Source organism: Podarcis muralis, chromosome 17, assembly GCF_964188315.1.
Source record: "Podarcis muralis chromosome 17, rPodMur119.hap1.1, whole genome shotgun sequence".
NCBI classification, from domain to species: domain Eukaryota; kingdom Metazoa; phylum Chordata; class Lepidosauria; order Squamata; family Lacertidae; genus Podarcis; species Podarcis muralis.
The window spans coordinates 27,948,394-27,974,454 of NC_135671.1; the positions used below are offsets into that span (position 1 = coordinate 27,948,394).

Below are 26,061 nucleotides of genomic sequence, written 5' to 3' on the forward strand. Positions count from 1 at the left end.
GATTGTAGCCCAAACAAGAAATGCAAGGAGAGTTTTTTGGGGGGATCCCTCTGACGGCGTTCCCCCTCCAGTGCTGCAAAGCATGCCAGGGGATACTGGACAGGCTCAGTGACCACAGAAGGTGGCGTGTCTGTCTGGGGTGGGTGAAAGAGACTAGAAAATTGGTAATGGGCAGTAGAATGGAATAGCCTGGCACAGACCATGGCTAGCTGGCTTGAACCCTGAACAGCAGCGTCCCACACAACCACATTCTGTTACAGGTCCCACTTGTCCTTTCAAATTTGTTCATGCTACAGTACAAATTTTCGGCAAGAGCAGCTGTAGTCTCATGTTGCCCTCTAGCGTTTTGTATAGGAACACAGTGGAAAAATTGTAGAAAATTGCAAGCAAGATCTACAACCCATTGGGAAAGGACTTATTTAGCACCAGAAAATAACTTTACTAGAAGTGAAGCATTAAAAAAACCACAGCAAAAAACCTCTACCATTTGAATAACAATAACTGTTTTAATTGACTGCATGTTCTAGCGATAGAGCATGAAGACTGTTTCGCTCTTGTTTTCAGAGATTGCATCTCTTACTATGGACTTGTAACAACACTGGATCAGTGTCGCCTTCCCTCCATAAATGCAGGAGCAAAGCTTCAAGGTTTTGCCCATCCCCAAATGCGGCCTTGGGAGCAAATGCTGATCCTAGTAAGCTAGTTCATTTCTGCTTATTTGGGGACATTGGTATATCTCCTAATTGAAGTAAGAAGCTTTGGTGGTCTGCACCAGGAGTGGGGAACCTTCAGATGCTGCTGAAGTCCATCTCCCATCATCCTGACCACTGGCTAAACTGACCATTAGAGTCCAACAGGATAGGGAGGGCCAGAAGTTCCCCACCTTTGAGCTTGTTGTTGTTGTTGTTGTTTAGTCGTTTAGTCATGTCCAACTCTTCGTGACCCCATGGGCCAGATCACGCCAGGCACTCCTGTCTTCCACTGCCTCCTGCAGTTTGGTCAAACTCATGCTGGTAGCTTCGAGAACACTATCCAACCATCTCATCTGTCGTCCCCTTCTCCTTGTGCCCTCCATCTTTCCCAACATCAGGGTCTTTTCCAGGGAGTCTTCTCTGCTCATGAGGTGGCCAAAGTATTGGAGCCTCAGCTTCAGGATCTGTCCTTCTAGTGAACACTCAGGGCTGATTTCCTTCAGAATGGATAAGTTTGATCTTCTTGCAGTCCATGGGACTCTCAAGAGTCTCCTCCAGCACCATAATTCAAAAGCATCAATTCTTCGGCAATCAGCCTTCTTTATGGTCCAGCTTTCACTTCCACCTTTGAACTACATGGTCTATATTAGTCCATAGAGGTCTGATCCACTCATGATTGCTTGCATCTATGAAAGGCCCTTTATGGATAACATCTGAATAGCCTCTGTCCATAGGCGCCGATTCCTAGGGCCTGAAGGGACTAAATATATGAGGGGGCCGTCTCCTCCCAAATTAATGGGCATTGCCATTCAAATGGTGTTTGTGTACCGTGTCTTGTGATCAATTATGTGAGGCAAGGCTTACCTGGGGGCATCCCCAGTATTTTATTCAAGTTGTCATCTCTGCTTCTGTTGTTTCAACTACATACATTCATGACAGTGGGATGTGGAAGATGATGAGACCCTCCAAGTGTTCCTATTTTCCAGGGACAGTCCCAGATTTACAGAAGCAGTGATTTGATTCCAGAATGTCCTGGTTTTTCATAGGATGGCCCTATTTTCATTGGAGAAATCTTGGACAGTATGGAGTTATGCAACCCCCGAGCCAAGGAGATAAGTAACTAGACAAGCTTTAGAAGACATCTGAAGGCAGCCCTGGATAGGGAAGTAGTTTAGTCACTCTGAGTGACTGTGGCCACCCAGTCAAATAGATGGGGTATTATTATTATTATTATTATTATTATTATTATTATTATTATTATTATATCCCTATTTTCATTGGAGGAGAGTTGGAGGGTATGGAATATGGGACACATGAAAGGAAGGAAGGAAGGAAGGAAGGAAGGAAGGAAGGAAGGAAGGAATGTGTAGCCTGCTTGTCAATAAAATATTTCTGAGACTAGGAAGAGTATAACCAATAAAATAATAATAAGGCAACAAAACTAAAAAGAAGGATCAGGTGAACTATCAAAGAACAATTTCCAATGAGAGAACAACATCAATTGCAGCTCTCTCTAGAGCACCCAGAAGCTACAAAATTCAACCAGGGGGAAATTGGGATTCCATTTCATAGGAAAACATTTATTACACAAAAACATATAGAAAAATAAAGGCATTTGAGGAGTTAAAGCTATAACACCTATATAAATAATACCTGAATATTAAATGCTTGTTTAATAAATAAAGTTTTAACCAAAATATAATTTAAACAAATAAATAGAGGTGGTGACAAATATTTTTTAAAAATATATAGCAAGAGTCAGGTAACAGTTAAATATCAAGTAGCATTTTTCTCAAAGGTAACTTGAATCTTGTCCTAGGCTGGCTTGCACCCCAATGGATCCTTAGAGCCAGAAATGGTGGTTGTGTCTGGTTGTATTGAATTGAACGGGAGGCTGAAATGGACTGTGAAGGCATCTCTTCTAGAGTGCTCTCTTCGGACAGAGTCTATTGTATGGCAGCCTCAAAGCTGTTTGGTGGGCTTCAAAATTTTCCATCTGGGAAAGGTCCCCCCCCCCCCTCATCTTGCTAGGCAAATCATTCCCCCAGGTCCAAGTCCATCTTGGACATAAAACTGATTCATATTGATGGAACTTGTGTGAGAGATTGTCTTTCCAGTCAGAAGCATTTGAGATTTGACATTCGACAGGTGATGGAGTTGCTCTTCTATGAAAAAGGTGGGTTTTCCAGTGGCCTTCCATGCTTCTCTTTTCTGTGACTTGATGAGATGCTGCATTTGGTCAGTTCCAGAATCTCCATTTGGACCTTCCGGCTTCTGAATTTGTGAAAGCAATTGTAGAATGTGTGTAGATAACAGGAATGTTTCCAATGAGATCAAAAGTGCAAATTTCAAGTTCAAGTTTTTCCTCCTTATCCATTTCTTTATTTTGCTGGGGGTGAGCAGGGGGTGAGATGAATACTTCCCATAGACGAGACAGTACATTTTGAGCAGCTCAAAGACCTCTTTGAACCACTGCCTGCAATGCAAAAGAAAATGGGACATTTTATCATGCTTGATGGACATGTAAAAAAGCATTGATTGATTGATTGGATACAAATACATCCACTAATACAGAGAATTTTAAGATTACCTTTCAACTGAAACCAGAATGGATATACAATTAGAAAATGACTATGGAACTTGGTTTCAATATATGATTACAGCAGTGAGAAAATTATATGCACAAAGATGGAAAGATTCATTGTTACCAACAATGGTTGTTAAAATTAACAGACTTATCTAGGATTGCAAAATTGACATGTTTTGTCCTTGTCAGCATTGATTAAAGATAGGAAAACTCTCAGACTTTTTGCATGAAAAAGAAAAAGAAATAAAGACACTTGGATTTGGGGATTGAAGGTAATGTTTGTTTATAGAAAATGGTTTTGTTAGGTGTTATATTGGAGTGAATGAAGTGAATATTGTTTTTTATATAATGAACAGATGAAGAACCAGAAGTTCTTTAGTTTCTGAACTTTATATTTTCTATGTTCCCTTTTAAACCTTTTCTATCTCTTTCTTCTTATATCTCTCTTCCCTTTTCCTTTTTCGCTGTTTCCCTTTTAAGCTTTTTCTATCTCTTTCTTCGTATCTCTCTTTCCTTTTCCCTTTTCGCTACGTTTTTATCTTATTTAGACTAATGTTGCATAAAAAAGATATTTGATAATAAGTTTTTATTTTTATCTATATACTCATAACAAAAATTATTTAAAAAGAAAATGAAATTTTGAAGACCATTGTCCATAGAGTAATGATTTTCTTCCCTGAGGTGAGGACACATTGTACAGCTCTGAGCTCTTTTACCGATCATATTTCAAAAGTTACAAGACAACTCTGAATGCACAGGTCAAGGAAGCAATAACCTGTTGTCTATGGAATGGTCTACCTGGGGAGATGATGGACTCTGCATCACTGAAGGTATATAAGCAGAGGCTTTAAGGCCATCTGTCAAGGATGCTGAAATTGCAAGATTCCCAGATTCAGTGGGGTTTGGACCAGATGACCTCCAACCCCAACCATACAATTCTATTATTTAGGAGGTACTGGGAACAAAGAACAGGAAGCTATCTCCATCAGAGCCTGCCCACCCATGATGTAGATTGAAGCTTCTGCCTCAGGCAACAGAAATTCAAGAGACAGCACTCTACCCAACTACCCCACCACACATAGCTGTCAACTTACAGATTTGAAAATAAGGGATCAGCAGCCTCGAAAATAAGGGATCAGCAGCCAAAATAAGGGATTTTCCAAGCACAGGTATGTTCAACTTCTGAGCCCCTCCGAGCCAAAGGCAGAAAGCCCAGCCAGCAGCCAAACAAAGCCTCAAGCGGTGGTTCCCACAGCGCAGCAACCCGGCAAAGGGGATGCAGCAAGGAAAACCACCATCACCTCTCCGCTGGGAAGCACTGAGCAAAAGCGAGTCCCCAGGCAACGTGGCCGATTTGATCGGCACAAGGCATGAAAGCTCCACCCCCCAGTAGTTCTTAGACTCCTTACTGGGTGAGCAACGCAGCCGCACAACACAGTTGGAGCCTCCCTCCTCCCTGGCCGGCAGGGAGGGAGGGAGAGGAGCTGATTCCTTTGAAACCCAGGAAATTTAAGGGACATCATCAATAAGGGACAGCAGCGGGACACGGTGCTGCGATAAGGGATTTTCCTGCCAAATAAGGGATGGTTGACAGCTATGCCACCACATATGCCACTGAGCAGCGGTGCAAGCTTTGCTCCCACTTAGTTTAGTGGTGGCAGTGGGGCATGGAGGCGTCAATTCCTGTTGCAGCAACGGGGTGTGTGTGTGGGCACCCACAGAAAAAAAATGTGGGTGCCTGGGCCCCCAGTCCCCCTTAGAGTTGGTGCCCCTGTGCAAAGCTAACAGGAATTAAACCCCATCTGGAAAGAGTGAGAGAGATGTTTCCAACTGGGGCATTAATAAATGCCTTGCATCAGGCAATGAATTTAAGACAACTTGCAAAGAAATGGTTTGCCTGTGTTGTACAGTCCATGATAGTTGCCTTCATTTTAAAGAGGAACAAGGCTTCAGATATTGTTAGTCAAAAACATGCTTTGCCTACCTCGTGCCTTCCAGCTGCTTCAGACAACAACTTCCACAAGCCCTCGTCATGGTGACTGAGGCTGATGGGAGTTGGAGTCCAAAAAGATTTAGAGGATAATGATGTTGAATTGATGCTTTTGAATTATGGTGCTGGAGGAGACTCTTGAGAGTCCCATGGACTGCAAGAAGATCAAACCTACCCATTCTTAAGGAAATCAGCCCTGAGTGCTCACTGGAAGGACGGATCGTGAAGCTGAGGCTCCAATACTTTGGCCACCTCATGAGAAGAAAAGACTCCCTGGAAAAGACCCTGATGTTGAGAAAGACTGAGGGCACAAGGAGAACGGGACGACAGAGGACGAGATGGTTGGATAGTGTTCTAGAAGCTACCAACATGAGTCTGACCAAACTGCGGGAGGCAGTGGAAGACAGGAGTGCCTGGCGTGCTCTGGTGCATGGGGTCACGAAGAGTCGGACACGAATAAACAACAAACAACAATCATTGAAAAGACTAGATGGTTAAATGACCCAAAATACAGGCTAATCTAAACAAATTACATGCACCTGTGGCATTACTTTTTTCCACGAAATGTATCATTTTTGTATATAAAGTGCCTAACTTACCTTAGTTGGAGACAGATTTGAGCAGTTGATCAAGAAGAATCAAGTTGCTCCCTGAAATAGTCTTTCGCACAGCCTCCCATGCACAAAGGCTGTATTGTTTGTCTCTCAGAAAGGTTTGGAGTTTCCTGAAGTATATCATCAGGTTTAGTTTTACACGAGGATCTTTCAGTCTTGCCTCTCTCCCAGTGTGTGCAACAGAACACCTCTCCCACCATTGACTTTGTTGGTGGAGCTCCATTTGGAAAAGTTCTGTGACCGTTGTGTTCCAGTTGGCTTGGGTGAAATTCAGCTGAAAAACACGGAGGGTCTCCTTGAAGATCAGTCCTATCGCCATCCTTGCATCCTCTTTGCTGGGTCTCGAGGTGCTTCTTATGGGGGAGCCAAAGTCTGGCATACCTGTAATTGGGCACTCTGGGGGAGATGCTGGTCCTCCACTCATTGCTTCCAGAAGCTCTTTGGTCTTCCTTAGCTCACCTTTTTGATGTTGCACAATTTCATCACAGTTCAGAGTTACAACTCCAGAGGCAAGCAGAATCAAGATGCCAACTTGTTGCAGACCCATGGTGGCCATTGCAAGTCTCCTTTGGTGGGCTGTATGGAGAGGCTGTAGGGCTAGAGCTTCTTCAAGACCTTCTTGAGATCATTGTGCTGTAGAGCCATTGCTGTGAATTTATGTATTGGGCTGCAGGACAGTTTCTCTACCTCATTTCCTGAAACTTTCATTTTCATTTTGTATTTAAAAAGTATCTGGGACTTTTGGGCACTCTGGGGCACCATTACATACATAGATACATACAGTGGGGTTTTTTCCCCCTTAAAAGTTTTTTTTAGGGGTACTACTCATATTGAAATATTGCCCCTCAATGAGGCCAATCTTAGATTCAGAAAAAGTTTAGGGGTATGCGTCCCCCTGCCTCCCCCCAGAAAAAAACACTGGATACATACATAATTTTATTTGCATGCTTCCTTTCCACACATCAAACCGTGCTCAAGGTGGCTTACAACATGAAAAAAGATATAACTGCAACTTAACAAAAGTAGTCATAAACAATAAATAAAGAATATACAGTGGTACCTCGCAAGACGAATGCCTCGCAAGACGGAAAACTCGCAAGACGAAAGGGTTTTTGATTTTTTGAGTTGCTTCGCAAGACAAATTTCCCTATGGGCTTGCTTCGCAAGACGGAAACGTCTTGCAAGTTTGTTTCCTTTTTCTTAAAACCGTTAATACAGTTGCGACTTGACTTCGAGGAGCAACTCATAGAACGCGGTGTGGTAGCCTTTTTTAAGGTTTTTGAAGACTTTGGTGATTTTTGAAGCTTTTCCAAAACTTTTCTGAAACTGTGCTTTGCAAGACAAAAAAATCGCAAGACGAAAAAACTCGCGGAATGAATTAATTTCGTCTTGCGAGGCACCATTGTACATCCAAACTGAACAATTTCTACATAAATCACAAGATCTAAACTAAAAACAAAAAACCAGCAGCAACAGCCCCCTTTCAAAAAAATTGCACTGGGCATCGGTGTGCTTAAAAATTGTTTAATTGGGCAGGTGTGTGTGTGTGTGTGTGTATACATCACAGTGCTATTTTTCTAGAAAAAAGAGGTGCTGGAACTCGCCGTGAATGCCTCCCTTGTTCTCTTACAAACTAATCCAACTAGTTTAACATGCTCTGCTTGCTGTAGTTAGTTTAACTTTCCTTTTATAATCCTGCAACAAGGCTTTGCAGGGTGGTCTGCATCACTTTAAAAAATGTATTTGTGTAACATTTGAAAACCAGGAACGTTTAACTGTAACGGAGCCAGGAAAATCAGAAGAGTAGAAGAAAAGCATTTTCTCTTTCAATTAGGAATGGTAAATTCCCACTGTGCTCAACGGAATAAATTGGGATTTGGCAATGGCAAATTAAAATACAACACACCCCAGAGAAAATCCGATAAACAGGGTATGCATATACTGTGGCTTAGAAAAAAATAATGAAGATGTTTTGCGGTGTTTTATCAATGCTAGGTATTTATTAGTTTTTCTGTCTGCACCATCTCGGCAAAATTATTAGACAATCCATCCAAGGAGCCATGTGCCCACATGTGTGTGGTTGGGAGCTGTGGCTTAAAGAGTTTCTTCCGCACGTGTTTCAGATGATGACTCATGGAATGTGTTTTCAGAATAAAAGCATTTGTAATCTGGTGGAGTGAGATGTCATCATTTCTGTTTTCTGCTTGTCAGTTTTGGTTTTTCTCACTGTTTCCATCCATATACTTGTTGACTGTGCTTAATTTCTCTCTGGTCAAATTTCACTTTTAGTTTGTCAGATGCTGAGTTTGGGGAGGCCTTGTGGAATTTCCACAGCTTGAGAGAATTGATCTGCCTCAAGCAGCAAAATGTCTTTGGTCAATAAAATAATAAAGAAAAACCCTACTATCGCTGATGGTAGAGGAAAGCTAAAGCAAAGAATGAAATGGGAAGTGCACCAGTTCAGAAGATGTTGCTTACCCCAACTGAGCATGGGAAAGTGTACCTACTCAGCTGTAGCTTGCTTTTATTTTCAGAAAGGTAACCAATTTATAACAGCTGCCGTTCAGATTTTTCAAGCTAAAGTGTTGTCTTTTTGGGATCCCAATATGGATACATGCATATAATAGTGATTTGGATAATATACATTCAAGTTTCTTGAGACATATCCTTGGGCTCCCAAATTCAATCAAGTATGAGACAATGTGTGCAGAATTTGGTATACACATGATGGTATATTGGGCATGGACTAGCACTATAAAATACAGGCTGTGTTGCTGTTTTCGTTCCCACCCTTCAAGTCTGCTTTCTGATTTACTTAAGGACTCCTATAAATCCAGACGGCTCCAGCTCATAAACAGAAAAAAATGGATCTATTGGTATTGACTTGCAATTATTGTATAATTCTAGTGAGCAATATATTTATTGCAATATCCAAATTAGATTAAGGGATATTGAAAAACAAAACATTGAGTCAGCTGTAAATAAAATCTGCTCCCCCAAGTTCTATGGTTTTCATACAACCGATAACAGGATCACTTATATCTCAAAGTTAAAAATTCCAGCCCAATGCAGGACATTTATGTTAGCCAGACTGAATGTTTTTCCCTCAGCTTTTGTTAAGGGCAGATATTTCAACATCCCTAGAAATGATAGGACAGTGTTCTCAAGGCTACCAGCATGAGTTTGACCAAACTGCGGGAGGCAGTGGAAGACAGAAGTGCCTGGCGTGCTCTGGTCCATGGGGTCACGAAGAGTCGGACACGACTAAACGACTAAACAACAACAAGAAATGATAGACATTGCAGATGTTATTTGAATGTGCTGGACATGGTGGAACATATTCCTTTCTACTGTCCACTCTACAACCAGCTACTTAAATGTGTGTTATCCCCCTTTTGGGGCAGTTTAACATCATGGAACTAATAAAGGTTTAAAGAAAGAAAGAAAGGGAAAAGGAAAGGGGGAAGGGGGAAAGGGGAAAGGGGGAAAGGGGGAAAGGGGGAAAGGGGAAGGAAGGGAAAGGGGAAAGGGGAAAGGGGAAAGGGGGAAAGGGGAAGGGGGAAGGGGGAAGGGGGAAGGGGGAAGGAAAGGAAAGGGGGAAAGGGGGAAAGGGGAAAGGGGAAAGGGGAAAGGGGAAGGGGGAAAGGAAGGAAAGGAAAGGGGAAAGGGGGAAAGGGGGAAAGGGGGAAAGGGGAAAAAGGGGAAAGGGGAAAAGGGGAAAGGGGAAAGGGGGAAAGGGGAAAGGGGAAAGGGGAAGGAGAAAGGAAAGGGGAAAAGGGGAAAGGGGAAAGTGGAAGGAAAGGAAAGGAAAGGGGGAAGGGGGAAAGGGGGAAAGGGGAAAGGGGAAAGGGGAAGGAAAGGAAAGGGGGAAAGGGGAAAGGGGAAAGGGGAAGGGAAGGGAAGGAAAGGAAAGGGGGAAAGGGGGAAGGGGGAAAGGGGAAAAGGGGGAAAGGGGAAGGAGAAAGGAAAGGGGAAAGGGGGAAAGGGGAAAGGGGAAAGGGGAAGGGAAGGAAAGGAAAGGGGGAAAGGGGGAAAGGGGGAAAGGGGAAAGGGGAAAGGGGAAGGAGAAAGGAAAGGGGAAAGGGGAAAGGGGAAAAGGGGAAAAGGGGAAAAGGGGAAAAGGGGAAAAGGGGAAAAGGGGAAAAGGGGAAAGGGGAAAGGGGAAAGGGGAAAGGGGAAAGGGAAAGGAAAGGAAAGGAAAGGAAAGGAAAGGAAAGGAAAGGAAAGGAAAGGAAAGGAAAGGAAAGGAAAGGGGGAATGGGGAAAGGGGGAAAGGGGAAGGAAAGGAAAGGGGGAAAGGGGAAAGGGGAAAGGGGAAAGGGGAAGGAAAGGAAAGGAAAGGAAAGGAAAGGGGGAAAGGGGAAAGGGGAAAGGGGAAAGGGGAAAGGGGAAAGGGGAAGGAGAAAGGAAAGGGGAAAGGGGAAGGAAAGGAAAGGAAAGGAAAGGAGGAAAGGGAAAGGGAAAAAGGGAAAGGGGGAAAGAAAAGGGAAATGGGGAAAGGAAGAAAGGAAAAAGAAAAGGAAGGGGGAAAGGAAGAGAAAAGAGAAGGAAAAAGGAAATGAAAAAAGGGAAAGGTAAGGGAAAAGGAAAGGAAAAAGAAGAAAGGAAAGGGAAAGGGAAAGGGAAAGGGAAAGGGAAAGGGAAAGGGAAAGGGAAAGGGAAAGGGAAAAGGAAGGAAGGAAGGTTGTTTCAAGAAGCATGAAATGAAAAAACCAGGGGTGGGAGCAGAGGCTGCTGAGAGCTTGCTAAGGCAACTTGAGCTCAGGGCTCATGTTAACTCTTTCATGCACACAAGTGTGGGTCAATAACTGTATAGTACAACAGACTGGCCCATCAGCAGCCATCAAGTGGGAGCCAGGAACCAAGAATCAGACTTGGGATGGGTGGACTTGAGTCAAGAAACTATCCAGGGGTCAGAATTTGCCAGTGGCAAAAGGAAGTGCTATTGCTGTGGCCAAGAACTCCAGACTGTTATAAACCTTCCTGTTGGGTCAAGCCAACAGTGAGCCTGGGCAAGTATCTGGTAAGAGGACAAGAGACTCTTCTTCCCAGGTTTGCATTTAGACCAGAGTCTTCTGCAGGCATTCAAAGTAAAGGCAGGAAGAGGGCAGTGGGGTCATGTGCACAAACACCACCCTCAACCTCTCTGTTTCCACACTGATTGCAATGATTGGAAGTGGAATGTTCCGAACTCACACTTGTGCTCTTTTGAGCACTGTGCTCTGTAACATGGCAAGCTTTCCTTCCAGTCTGAACAGCAGGTTTGGGTAGGTGATCTAGATGGAACCAAATTGGGAGGACAAAGACTTAAATGCCCTCTGCTGCTACCAATATGGTAACCCTATATGGATTGGTGTCCTGCAATTAACTATTCAAACTCAAAAGCCATTCATACAAGGGTTAGTTGCATGAATAGTGGCATGTTTAGTTGGGCCCCCAAATGCTTGAGGTGTGTAATTTTGGCAGGAGAGGCAACCTCTCTTGGCCATCTGGTGACAATACCATGAAGAATAGTTAAGAGATGCATTTTGCAACATTGCATAGGCTGTTCTTGTTAGTTTTCAGGTGCTAGGGGTGTGGTAAGCTAGTTCAGAGATTGTTGAATTAGTTGGTAAAGTTAATAGCCAGTGTGGTGTAGTGGTTAAGAGTGGTAGACTCGTAATCTGGTGAACCGGGTTTGCTTCCCTGCTCCTCCACATGCAGCTGCTGGGTGACCTTGGGCTAGTCACACTTCTCTGAAGTCTCTCAGCCCCACTCACAGAGTGTTTGTTGTGGGGGAGGAAGAGGAAAAAGGAGATTGTTAGCCGCTTTGAGACTCCTTCGGGTAGTGATAAAGCGGGATATCAAATGCAAACTCTTCTTCTTCTTCTAATAGCTCAGAAGAGAGCAGACCTGTGCGCAGAGCAGAACCACTGAAATTAATGGGCACAACTAACTTAATGTTAGTGTGTTTACTGAAAGTTTTAAGCAGCTGGAAACAACTGATTATATGTGATGTAAGTGAAAATTGATGGGTCTGTTGGGAATGATTGTTGTTTTTAGCTCTTTGCAAGTATATTTTATTTTTTTGTCCTTTATCTCTTAAGTAAGGCTTTATTGTCACATTGCATCTTACTATTTTTAACTTTCTGAGACTATTCAGAAACAAATGAGGCAGAATAGGAAACTGCAGCTGTTTCTGGAGAAGGTCCTACGGATTCATCCAGCTGCTTTCATTGCATCACTGATTGCAAGTCGAGCTGAAGGAAAAGAAATAATTAACATCCATATTTATTTTGAAATATTTATCTTTTGAAATCATTATTTCAACTCCAATATGTGGTTTGTTGGTTTTTAAAAAATAGAGCACCCAAGCTAACAGGACCAGTGGTCAGGGATGCTGGGAACTGTATTCTCAAAACATCTGGAGGGCCGAGTTTGCCTATGCCTAAGACTTTGGATACAGACACCACAGAAAATTGAAGCACATTTTTCTGCACAGCTTTCTGGTGATTTGATTAGAATAACTGACTTTGTTTAGGGGCTACAATGAGAATTATCAACATGTTGCATTTGCTAAACTATGTATCTGGTTCAATAGTGTTTGATTTGCATTGAATTGTGTCCAAACAACAACAACAACATAATATATAAATATAATAATTTATTAAATAATAATAATTTATTAAATAAAGGCAATAAATAAATGCATATATCAAAGTTGACCAGCAACATGACTACAATATCAAAAATGGGCGATCAAAAATGGACAATGGGGGGAAGAAGCTTACTGGGCTTTGGGAAGAAGGTGCCAGGCCTCTGACAGGACTTTGGATCCCTGCTCCTTCCTTCCCAAAGCAGGGCAGACTTTGGGAAGGTGAAGGGCCCTGTTGGAGCATGCTCTCAATGCAGCATGAGAGCAGTGAGAGATACTGGGGAAAGTGGTTCAGAGAAACTTCAGGCGTGACAATTTCTTCCCTATTTCTCCAATTCCATTCTTCTCATTCTATGTTAGGCTTCAATGTGGGGCTGAATATTTCAAAATTCCGTCTCATCGTTTTCTGCTAGTTTCAGGGATACAGTTAGTAACAGATGATGCAGAGCAGGAAACAGCAGCTGTTGGGCTTTCTAGCAATGTTTCGCTGTGGCAATGGAGGGAAAGTGGAATCTTCTGGTCACGCTCTTCGGCTTGCAGTTTCCTTCTGCTATTTTTGTTGCCTCACCAATGGCAGGTTAAGCTGAAAGGAAGAAGGGAAGACATTAACATTCCTCACGCGTCTGAAACGTTTCTGTGCTCAGCTGCTTATGACAAGAAGGGAACATTATAAACCGAAACCCAAGATTGAGATGATTCAGAACATTGACCCATAATTTCCTTAAAAGGTATTGACTGGCTTTTGAAAGATACATGTGGAAAATGTGAGAGTCTAGATTAAAGATTGGTCAACCAGTTCCTCTGCAATGAATCTTCTTTTGCTAGATGTGCTCCCCTGTTGCTGGTCTTGCATGAGAATACAATGCTGTGGACCAAACAGGTGGTACCTCCATGATGCTAACATGGGTAGTATGTAACATGAGTAACATGAGATGGGTAGACTGGAAAGAGAAGCTGCTGAATTGCAACTTATTACCAAACTTAAAACCATGGAGAGACCTGGTCTGAACAAAGACATTGGATTCTTATCTCATTATACATGACAAAGCCATTTTTCACCTTCTCACCCCTTGCTTTTTCCTGTAAGACCTATTGCAGTCGTTAAGAGTCGTCAACAGGCTCATCACAGCTATCTGCCAATCACCCATTCCCACCACCCTTCTGAGTAATACCCCTCCCCACCTTCTCACTATATAGAAGGATCTGGCAACTTCTGTTTCAGTGTATCTGAAGAAGTGTGCATGCACACGAAAGCTCATACCAAGAACTAACTTAGTTGGTCTTTAAGGTGCTACTGGAAGGAATTTTTTTTGTTATGAGATGGGTAGTATGTAAAAACCCACACAATCTGCCCCACCCATGTTGTTCTTTCATGCAGAGTGTTCCCATCCACATAGCATCACCTTGCAGATAAAGTATATTTCTTGCAACAACAAGGAAGAAAGCCTAAATCACCAGAATTCTGAGGAAATCCACAACTTCTTCAAGAAGAATTATGAACATTTCTTAGTGGCAAGTGAGGGCAGGTTAGACATCCTGAAAAGGTTGCTGAGAAACCAGCTGTTTTTCTCACCTAGTTCTAATCAAGTCTTATGTATTTTTTTTTAAAAGTGTACAGTACCTTCGTTAGAGATCCTTTTGATGAGTTGATCTGTCAGCACAAAAGATTGCCTGATGTGGATCTGGACAGTCACCCAAGCACACAGGCTGTACTCTTTAACTTTCAGGAGATCATGGAGTATTTGGAAGTATCTTTTCACTCTCAGTCTGGTGAGCAGAGTTTTCTGACCTCTTGGAGATGTGAGGCCACGCTCCAGCTCTGCACTCCAACATGTTTCCAGCTTCTGAATTTGCTGGTCCAGTTTGGTCTGGAAAGCGGTTGTGGAATTGCCATCCCAACCCATTTCAGTATGGTTTTGTGTGAAGACGTGCAGAGCCTGTTGGAGGATCTCTTGTATAGCTGCCTTGGCATTCTCCACTTGGACTTCATTGATGTTTGTGAAGATTTCCTGATTTGTTGTGACATCCATTTCCTCTCCTATGCATTGAATAGGAATGGTTGCTCCCATTTTGTTCTTCAGAAGCTCCAAGTTGGCCTTGTTGGCTTCATATAGCCAGCTGTGAAACTGGTTACAGTCCAGAGATGAGATTTTGGAGACAAAAAGCATCATTAGGCCTACATGCAGCAACCATCCCTTGGTGATCATGGTGGAGATGAAGGAATGTGGTCTTTGATAGAGCGCTGAATCTGGAAGACTGTGTCTTGAGGAAGATGTTCTGAAGTCTGTTCCATTGTTGAACCGTGTATTTAAATGGCTGGGGAATGCAGTTTTCTTTTGTGCTTTCTAGTTCCTTGTGGTTTTCTACTTCTTCTGAAAATACCCTACTTTCACTTTCCAAGTACAATTTACAATTATGCAGACAGGACCAGAAATCCTGCTTTCTGTTGGGATGTCAGTATTTGGAAAACTGACTTTTATTTTCATCAATTCAGACCTAGAATTGATAATGATTTATGATGTTAATGAAAAATCAATTTTTTTTTGCCTGTTGACTCTGTTCTTTTCAAATTCATTTCATCAGTTTCATCAGTTTATATTAGAAATTGCAAACTACTTGAATTTTGCATATCACACTGGCTAACACATGTGGAAGAACGTGATTACACACTGCTCCCAGAAATGCTTACAGCTTGTTAAAACATACATGAGTATCATTTGATTCATCACTTGGCTGAAAGTGTGGACTCACTCTATTGTTTTTGTATTTGAAGTGATATGAATACCCTGTCTATGATATTTGATCTATGTTGTCTTGTTTTTCATCACTACAGCACCCATACCATAAGCAGTTGTTACCCTAGGCAGACATTTAAACTGTTTACAATGTATGCAAGATGGCTGGGGACTGGGCCACACTCAGTTGAGCCTTTCCATAAAACATGCATTCTTTATGGGTGTAGGGTTCTCTATATACCTTTGGAAATCCTAGAAAAGCAGAGCCTATGGCCATGATATCTGAGCCCATTGCACATACCGCTGAATTATTGGGGACTCTTTATGGATCATTATTTCTAGTCAAAACACCACCATAATCTATTAATTGCCTTCTAAACAACAATTTCAAGGCTATTTAGGCATAAGATTATACAAAAATTATTTAAAACAAAAGCAAAAGCAAATACATTTAAAACAAGACTAAAACAGAAACCAATGTTAATTGGGTCCTCTAATCAGAGTTCAGATTTGCTCATTAGGATTCCAGCAAGACTGAGAGAAAAACCTAGCCAGTGAAAAAGATCATACTCAAGATTGTAGCTGAAAGGTTTCAGTCAGTTTATTGATGCGTTAAGGCATATTGTTCTCTTCCTATAAAAGGTGATATTATAAAAGTTGAAGAAAATAAAGCAAGCCTAAACAGTGTAATGTGCGATGAAATGCCTCAAGGGAAGTGATCAATGAATTAATAGATAATATATTTCCGTTAGAAATATTGTGTTTAAATGGCATAAGAATAGCAGAGAGAGAAAGAAAGAAAGAAAGAAAGAAATGGAACACATTTTATAATGATCAGGAACTGAATAGCAAAGGTTGAATTTGACATCAATTTCAATATTCATGGGGGTGAGCATATGCAAGATACAAACCATGGATTGAAAATAATCTATCCTTTCCACTCTTCAAATGATTACTGAGAGAGGGAGTGATCTACACAACATTTAGGGCACTGGGTTCTGTACAACCCTAGTTCTGAGTGTACTATAATGTGCCCCATTTATTTTGCCTCAATCAACAAAAACTAGAAGACACCAGACATAAACAGAGAGAGTCCAAAATGGCAGCTACAAGTCAAGGGTCAAACTAAACATTAGCTACCCATCTTTGCATTGTTTTAGTGTTGTTAGCCGCCCTGAGCCCGGCTTCGGCTGGGGAGGGCGGGATATAAATAAAATTTATTATTATTATTGTCTGTGCCTTGAAGCGCAGGGTGCCTTCGTAAAATACAAATTGCACGCATGGATCACAACCAGTGATTGGGGGGGTTGTAACAATTCTCTTTATGACAGAATCCTAATCATTTTAACATCACGAGACATTTCAACTCTATCAATTTGATGCAATAGATACTGACAGTGTAAAGGTCCAAGAAGAATATAGTTCACCTTAATTTAAGTTCCTTTTCAACAACAAAACACCTGTTTTCTAAATCTTCAGCATCACTTTTGGTCCTGTGTGATTTAAAAATTCAAAGGGAAAGAAAAAACCTGAAACTAGAGTATTTTCAAAAGGAGGAAGCCCATCCCCACCAAAACTGAAAATGACAAAAGAAAACTTCAGCCATGGAGCATTTAAATACAGGGACATGGCTCAAAGATGGAACAGACTCCAGAGCTTCTCCCTCAAAACGAAATCCCTCAGCATTCCAGCAAGGACCACGTTCCTTCATCTCCACCATGATCTCAAAGGGGTGGCTTCTCTGTTCTGGCCTAGTGATGATGCTCTGCTTCACTGAAATCTCATCTCAGGACTGCAGCCAACTTCGCAGCTGGCTAAATAAAGACAACTTGAAGCTTCTCAACAGCAAGATGGGATCCACAATTCCCCTACAATGCATCGGCCATGTGGCCAATTTTTCCAACAACGAAGAAATCCACAGCCACGAAATCCAGGGGGAGGATGCCAAAGCAGCCACACAAGAAATCCTCCAGCAAACCCTCCACATCTTCAGGCAAAACCACAGCGAAATGGACTGGGGTGAGACTTCCATAGCTGGTTTCCAGGCTGGTCTGCACCAGGACATTGAGAAGCTGGGACGGTGCTTGGGTGCAGAGAAGGGCAACAGCATCCGACAGCGGGTGAAAAGCTACTTCAGAAGAATCAACGACTACCTGAAAGATGACGGGTACAGCCTGTGTGCCTGGGAGATTGTCCAGATGGAAGTCCGGCAATGTTTTCTGCTCATCGACCAACTCCTCAAAAGGACTGGAAATGCAGGTACTTTCACAAAATACTTGACTATATTTAGGAACAAATTTCAGAGTCATGCCCAGGAGTATCCATTGGTACTGGGATTGGTGGGAATTGTAGTTTTCAAAGGCTTCCAGTTAAATGAATGAGGCATTCAACAATGCAATTCCCGTGCATCCAAGCAATGATTCCCCACACATTCAGGAGCATGTAGAACGAGGACCTCTTCTCTTCCTGGTCAAGGTCTCCCTACTGCTTGAGTTGTGCCCCGCTTTGCAAGGGTTTCTCTGTTAGTTTCTCGAAAACATTTATTCCACCCAGAATAGGTTGTTTTGCTGGTTTGAAATACATTTGGTTGGAAAAGGGCACCCCTGGTTTTTTGAATCAGAGAGCATGGAAAAAGAAAGTTTTATTACAAGTTGCTAGGACAGAACATTCAATGTTGCTGAGTGACAGATATCATCCATAGGACAGCTTAGCTCAAAATCTTCATGTAACGTTTGATCTGGTCTTGTGTAAATGAATGCAGCACAATCCTGATGCATTGCATCCATTTCTGTTAGGCGCAATTCAATATCCAGTCTTAATACTATCTAAATCAAGTTGGAGAGTTGCATCAATTTCATAGGGACCAGAGGGATATTTTCTCCTTTAAACTGTCACCAGGATCAATCATTAAAGGCTTTGCAGAGTACCATCATTCTGTTTTCTGAATGTTCTGAGAAGGCAGTATTCAAAAATCTAGTTTCTTGTGGTTCAGAATGTTCCATATTTGAAATAAAGGCTTTTTCAGGGAAACTATCACAAACTGAACAGGGGATGTTCAATTAATCACTTCTCTACTTTGTTCCAGCTTAAGCTGCCATCAGTGATGCAATGAAAGCAGCCGAATGAAACTGCAACTTGAAGAGGGCATCAAATTATTTCAGCTTTCACTCTCTTTCATCATCAACGCATTCCTCAAAAGCAAAAGAGCTGCTTCCTGTTCTTCTTCGTCATCTCTTCAGCACTGTTTCACTACTTTTACAATGGGGTTTTTAAATATGCAGGGCTACTATGAAGCCTTGAAGAGTAGATAACGGTTAAAAAGTAGGAGAAAGCCCCAGAAATTGTGCAGCTGGAAGAGTCTCTGACACAGTCTCTCCTCGTATTGCAGCTCCTCTCAAGTATCATTAGATGGATGCATCAATTCCTTCAAGTGATCTTTGCCCATTTCCCAATGGTCGTCTCCTATCCTGCTCTGGAGGGGCATTTGAGATTTGAGAGTGGGGCACAGGAAGAGGAAATGTGTGAAAATCACTTTCCAGGCCCCCTCTAAGAGTTGGAGTTTCCATCAGCAGAACTCGGCTCACAGTCTATGAAACAATTCCATAATTTGACATACCTTGTAATAGCAAAAAGTCCACAATTTGTTATTGAAGAAGGCTTCATGTGATGACAGAGTTTCCAAATCTGAGGGTGGGGAAAGGAATAGCATTAAGCTGCAACATTCCAATTCACGTTATTACTTTGGAAGTCTACAAATGGATGCTAGTTTTTAAATTATTTCATATCTTACAATGCTGTGAAAATGATATTTATATTTTAGAAGTGTTGTTATTTTTAATTTTTATTTATTATATTTATTAGTGCCACCATTTAATGTTAATTATTGTATACTTTGGCTGACCATTGTTATTATTACCATTCATTTATTTGTTTATGTTTATTACAAATGTTTTTTATTAAAGACTGCAACTCCTGCCCACGTGGTTCGTTTGGATGATTTGCCAAATATGATTTGGCAAAGTGTGGGAGACATTCTAATAGAGAGTTCTTCTGTGAGTTATGGCAACATAAGATGTCAAATTACACAGAAGGTAGACAAAGGAAACATGACCCATTCATGAATGAGGTTTTGGGCTTCTGTAAGAAGGAAAGTCTGCACCTCCTATATCAGACATGTGGAAGTTTTTTTGAGCCCAAAGACCACATTCCATTGTGGGCAACTTTCTGGGGGCCAGGTGTTGGTGTGGCAGGGCCAAAGGCCTTAATGAGGGAGCCCGCTGCGGGGGTGTCTCATTGCGCCCCCTCAAAACTGTGTGCCTGGGGCCATGGCGCCTCTGCCCCCACCCCACCCCACTATGTCTCTGCTGTCCAAGGCCTTTCAATTCTACAACTCTATGGTTCTGTGATTCTATGATTCATGCCACCACAACACAACCATCGAACCAGGATATTCACTTGCTCAAGTGCTAATAAGCAGGAGACCCAAATCTAATATACCTACCAAAGGCTCCCTCCTGAAGCCAAGAGCAACAGATCATCACCAGGAAATACAAATCTGGGATTGATGGAAAAGCAAAACAGAAATCCCACTATGTTCACAGAACCAAAATGTTGTCAACAGGGCACATAGTCATATGTGGTGGGAATGTCCAAAAGTTTAACAAATACAGCTTGAGATATCTCTAGAAATTTAAACATTTTAAATTAAAGACAGTATTCAGTTCTCTCCAAAACTTGATTTACTTTGGATATTTGTGGGAATGAGTGAGAACATTAAATCCAAAGAGATGCTTACCTTCCTGATTCTCACAGCAAGACCACCTATAACTCAACGATGTAAGTTGTTTTCTGATATTGGTATTACAGATTGATGGAATAAGGTTTGGAACTTTGCTCTTCAAGAAAAAACTTAAATGGCATAGGTAAAGGTAAAGGGACCCCTGACCATTAGATCCACTCGCGGATGACTCTGGGGTTGCGGCACTCATCTGGCTTTACTGGCCAAGGGAGCCGGCGTACAGCTTCCAGGTCATGTGGCGAGCATGACTAAGCTGCTTCTGGCGAACCAGAGCAGTGCACGGAAACACCGTTTACCTTCCCGCCGGAGTGGTACCTATTTATCTACTTGCACTGTGTGCTTTCAAACTGCTAGGTTGGCAGGAGCTGGGACCGAGCAACGGGAGCTCACCTCGTCGCGGGGATTTGAACCGCCAACCTTCTGATCGGCAAGCTGATCGGTTTAACCCACAGCGCCACCCACGTGGATTGATGGAATAAGGTTTGGAACTTTGCTCTTCAAGAAAAAACTTATATGGCATAGCAGATCCCTAAATGGAAAGGCAAAGCCAGGTTCTTATTGGCAGCCTGGTGAGAATTTTTAGATCTCATTAAAAACCATCAAATACATTGACTTCTTCCTCCAACAGCTATGAACATCTGGGACAAGTAACTTGTTCCATACTTACCTCAGCCAGAAAGAAACACACCCATAAACTTCCTCCATATTTGACCCTCAACTTCTTCCATGGCAGCTTCATCATACTGATTATCAACAACGGTCATTACCCTATGCGTTACATTGGTTTTTTTCTGTTAATGTATTTACAAAATATTTGTTCTGAAACTCCCAATAAAAATACAAAAAAGAGAGCCAAATGCTAACTGTTCCCCAGAATTTCAAATTTAATGATACAAAGCCATGATGGGCAATTGCACCGTAGAACTGTTACAGAGACTTTAGGCTATCCCAGGTTGTAAAGACTACAAAGAGAAAGTGGGCAGTCACAAAGGCCAAATCACAAAGGCTCACTCCTAGTCTCACTCCTGCAGCTGAGAGGAATGAGGCCATAACCAACTTGGATGGCCAACAAGGTCATCCAATAGCCATGGAAATGTGATGGCAGAAGAGCCACAGCTGAAGATCGGTCATCAGCTGACTCTCCAGTGTGGGATGCGAAACACAAGAGCAGTCATGTACAACATTCCTAGAGTGAACATGTTTACACATGGGGAGGAATGTTTGTCCAGCCAGCAAGTAAACTTCCTGTTTCCTTCTAGGCTGGGACAGACTTCCTCTGCATGTGACTAGAGGTGGGTGTGGCCTCACCTGTGCAGGTAATGACAAAAGCACAGGGCAGGGCAGCCATCTCTCTCTCTTTGACTACATGCATCAAAGAAGCAACATCTGCTTAGCTAAAAATGCTCTCTTGGCTTCCAGCCAAGAGAGGACAAAGGGACTGTCTCCTTCTGAGATAGTTTCCAGGTGTATGTTACTTTTCTAAGCTAAGTCTGCCTTCTGGGATCCAATTGTGAACAGAATGTGGGTAAACTCTTTTTATATTTTATAGAAGACTGTGTCGTGTCTTATCTTTTATGTGGGAATAAGGGGGAAATACCAGAACAGTTATTATAGAGGCTTTAAGCAAGCCTGAGCAAACGCAGCTGCTGCAAATTTAAAAGGGGAATGTTACTCTGCTAAAATTATGAACTTGTTAACACAAGTTGGAAAGGCTATAATCAAACAATCTATCATCTCCTGCATCCCTGAACATTCCCACATGCAGAAGCACCAGGAGCAACACGCTCTCAAGGTATGGAAGAAACCTCAAACCCAAAGAGTGGATATACAGCATGTCACACAGTAGAAGCAAGTATTTAGCCCTCCAAACCTACCTCCCCACTGGAAACATCTAGAGATATTTCCATGTTATGTTTTATTGAGGAGGGGGAAGAAATGTAATGTAGGCATTATTGACTGAGTTAAGAAAAAAGGGTAAGGGACCCCTGGATGGTTAAGCCCAGTCAAAGGTGACTATGGGGTTTCTGTGCTCATCTTGTTTTCAGGCCGAGGGAGCTGGCATTTGTCTACTGACAGCTTTCCAGGTCATGTGACCAGCAGGACTAAGCCTCTTCTGACACAATGGAACACTGTGACAGAAACCAGAGCCCACGGAAACGCTGTTTACCTTCCCACTGCTGCAGTTCCTATTTATCTACTTGCACTGGTGTGCTTTTGAACTGCTAGGTTGGCAGGAGCTGGGACAGAGCAACGGGAGCTCACTCCATCCTGGGGATTTGAACCGCCGACCTTCTGATCGGCAAGCCCAAGAGACTCAGTGGTTTAGACCACAACACCACCCGTGTCCCATATTAACTGAGTAATATGAGTAATATCAACTGAGTACTGTAGTACCTCTGGTTAAGTACTTAATTCGTTCCATAGGTCTGTTCTTAACCTGAAACTGTTCTTAATCTGAAGCACCACTTTAGCTAATGGGGCCTCCTGCTGCCACCGTGCCGCTGGAGCCCGATTTCTGTTCTCATCCTGAAACAAGGTTCTTAACCTGAAGCACTATTTCTGGGTTAGCGGAGTCTGTAACCTGAGGTACCACTGTATTTCAATTTAAAGTATTTCAATATGTTCTACACACACCTATGTATTCAGGCAAGCAAGAGGAATTATCACACAGTTCAAGGACACCAGTAAAGCACTCAAGCAGTGGAGTCCATGAGAGATATCGCCTATGGAGGTCAGGGTCTGGGGAGAGGCCTGAGGCCCAGATAGAGTGGCCTGGGGTCTCTGGGCCTGAGGTTCCCAAGGACACTGGGATAGGAGACATAGAACTTCCTCCCCATACAAGGAAGCACCAAATATCTTCCTCAAGTTGGTCTTGCTTCCTCTGTCCCCACCATTTACAGCCTAACTCTCTGATAGAATGTCCCCCATACTTCATATCATTGAAATAGGCAAAATCACCCAAATGACCCAAATTGCTGAGATGTGCATTTTTAATAGGAAGACTGTTGAAATGGTCAGTCAATGAAAGGATACAATAAATAACATTAAATAAAGGAACTTCATAAATATAATAAATACAAATAAATATAAAGAGCAAAAAGTGTTTCCACAATATAAATAACATCATCGTCAACGTAGATTCTTTTTTCCTTTGGATCTCTAACTTCTGCGTAAGACTTCATGGTAGCATGGCATTTCTTGGTTACAGAAGAAGAGGGACAGAAAAGGGCAGCTGTTTTGATTTCTAGAAATCTGTCTGAGGAATCGAGCGAAAGCTGAATGGTTGTAGTTGTAGCTTCATTCGCCTCTTTCCGGTGCAACTTAAGCTGAAAGGAAGATGAAAAGTGGTTAAAATCCTGCATTCATTTTGAAATACCTTGCTTCTCATTTCAAAATATGAAAAATTATGAATCATAAGCACTAATCTTTTTAATATGGGCTCCTCAGAAGAATCAGAAAATGGAAAGGTAAGTTTTCTGAAAGCTTCTCAGACCTGATTAAAGTACAGTGGTACCTCAGGTTAAGTACTTAATTCATTCCAGAGGTCCGTAGTTAACCTGAAACTGTTCTTAACCTGAAGCACTACTTTAGCTAATGGGGCCTCCTGCTGCTGCCACGCCACTGGAGCACGATTTCTGTTCTCATCCTGAAGCAAAGTTCTTAACCTGAAGCACTATTTCTAGGTTAGTGGAGTCTGTAACCTGAAGAGTATGTAACCGGAAGCGTATGTAACGCGAGGTACCACTGTAACTGTCTTTCTTGATTGTGATGACATGAGAGAATATGTATTTAATGATATGTGTAAAAGTGAATCTTTCTATATTTTTGGCTTCTGATGTTGCATGGAATCTGATTTTTCTGTGATATGGTCCCTTGTTGCAAATGAACAATGCTGTGCACTGGATAGCTCTTACGAGTATTCCCGTTGGTTCCCTCCATGTTGCCAGCAGGGTATTGTTGATAGCATGTGAAAACCACCAGACTCTGCTTCACCAATGTGGATACAAACAGCCCACTACACCACATGAAATCACATCAGAGATCAATCCAATTTATCATAGCAGGAACTCAGTGGGAAGAAACATCTACAATCTGTCCCATCCACGTTGATCTTCATGCAGAGTGTCCCCATTCACATAGCATCACCTTGCGGATTAAGTCTTTTTCTTACAGCAACAAAGAAGAAAGCCTAAATCACCAGAATTCTGAGGAAATCAACAACTTCTTCAAGAAGAATTATGAACATTCCTGAAAAGGTTGCTGAGAAACCAGCTGTTTTTCTTACCTAGTTCTAATCAAGTCTTATGTATTTTTTAAAAAAAGTGTACCGTACCTTCATTAGAGATCCTTTTGATGAGTTGATCTGTCAGCACAAAACATTGCCTGATCTGGATCTGGACAGTCAGCCAAGCACACAGGCTGTACTCTTTATCTTTCAGGAGATTGTGGAGTATTTGGAAGTATCTTTTCACTCTCAGTCTGGTGAGCAGAGTTTTCTGACCTCTTGGAGATGTGGGGCCAAGCTCCAGCTCTGCACTCCAACATGTTTCCAGCTTCTGAATTTGCTGGTCCAGTTTGGTCTGGAAAGCGGTTGTGGAATTGCCATCCCAACCCATTTCAGTATGGTTTTGTCTGAAGACGTGCAGAGTCTGTTGGAGGATCTCTTGTATAGCTGCCTTGGCATTTTCCACTTGGACTTCATTGATGTTCGTGAAGATTTCCTGATTCGTTGAGACGTCCATTTCTTCTCCTATGCATTGAATAGGAATGGTTGTTCCCATTTTGTTCTTCAGAAGCTCCAAGTTGGCCTTGTTGGCTTCATGTAGCCAGCTGTGAAACTGGTTACAGTCCAGAGATGAGATTTTGGAGAAGAAAAGCATCATCAGGCCTACATGCAGCAACCATCCCTTGGTGATCATGGTGGAGATGAAGGAATGTGGTCTTTGGTAGAGCGCTGAATCTGGAAGACTGTGTCTTGAGGAAGATGTTCTGAAGTCTGTTCCATCTTTGAACCATGGGCTTGCATTTAAACATGTAGTCGCAGAAGTTTTCCTCTGTCTTTTTCTGTTTATGTGGGATTCCCCTTTCTGAAAATACTCTTCTTTCACTTTCTCCCCTTTGTACAATTTGTAAAATCACAAAAGACCAAAAATGCTGTTTTCAGTTGGGATATGCATATTTAGAAAACTTACTTTTACGTTTCATTTTTGACCAAAAACACCTTTAAATTAATGTGAAAATGTTTTTTTAATAGTGAAAACCAAAATCCATTGTTATGTTGCATTTTCTCAAATTCATTTTATCAGTTTAAATGTCAAACTACTGGAATTTCTCATGATGTAACATAGACTGGCCAGCAATATCAGTCTATGGCTGCTCCATGCGGAATAATTTTAACAGGTATGGAGTGGTCCCAGCGATGCAGTGTTTAGAGCTGGTTCCCACATACATGGACATCATTTGGTTACTCTTCCTTTGGTGAGCAACAGCTGAATGTGTGAACCCGTCCTATTGTTTTTTAATTGAAATGATTTGAACATCATGTCTGCAGTCTTTGAACTAAGATTCCTAATTCTTACAGCAACTGTGTACTAAGCAGTAGCAGTCATTCATATACAAACATTTAAGCTGCTTACAGATCATGAAGAGGGATGTATGTGAAACTCCTTGCAGGCATTTAATGGTATGTGTTTATTAGCTGTTAGCTGCCATTCACATAAAGGTCTCAGGACAGCACACCACACAATAAAAAAAATACAATTTGTTCACAACTGCACAGTTAAAACACAATCAGCCAGAAAATCATATACAGAGACCAACGACCAGAGCAACTCTCCCCTCCTGTGGTTTCCAGCAACTGGTATTCGGAAGTGTGGGTAAAAGTATAAACCATTACACACCAGATGGGACTAGGAGTACTCCAGAAACAGAGAATATGGGGGCTACCACCAAGAAGGTCCTCATGTGCTGCTGGTCCCACCCTGACACCTGAGGATGATGGAACAATCAGC

General features: G+C 42.1%; 3 protein-coding genes across 3 annotated transcripts; 1 reads left to right on the forward strand and 2 right to left on the reverse strand.

Moving 5' to 3' along the window:
* Positions 1–13,095: 13,095 nt before the first annotated feature.
* Positions 13,096–14,724, reverse strand: LOC144326022 (interferon alpha-1-like). The gene is made up of 2 exons (XM_077921654.1): positions 14,139–14,724; positions 13,096–13,100 (listed from the first exon to the last, which is right to left on the reverse strand). The coding sequence occupies exons 1-2, from the start codon at positions 14,722–14,724 to the stop codon at positions 13,096–13,098; spliced, it is 591 nt and encodes a 196-aa protein (XP_077777780.1).
* A 2,246-nt stretch (positions 14,725–16,970) lies between these two features.
* On the forward strand, positions 16,971–17,633 carry LOC114588057 (interferon beta-like). Its single transcript, XM_077921655.1, has one exon. The coding sequence runs from the start codon at positions 16,971–16,973 to the stop codon at positions 17,631–17,633; it is 663 nt and encodes a 220-aa protein (XP_077777781.1).
* A 3,344-nt stretch (positions 17,634–20,977) lies between these two features.
* Positions 20,978–24,969, reverse strand: LOC144326023 (interferon alpha-2-like). The gene is made up of 2 exons (XM_077921657.1): positions 24,384–24,969; positions 20,978–21,012 (listed from the first exon to the last, which is right to left on the reverse strand). Exons 1-2 carry the CDS (start codon positions 24,967–24,969, stop codon positions 20,978–20,980), a joined length of 621 nt encoding a protein of 206 aa, XP_077777783.1.
* Positions 24,970–26,061: the final 1,092 nt, after the last annotated feature.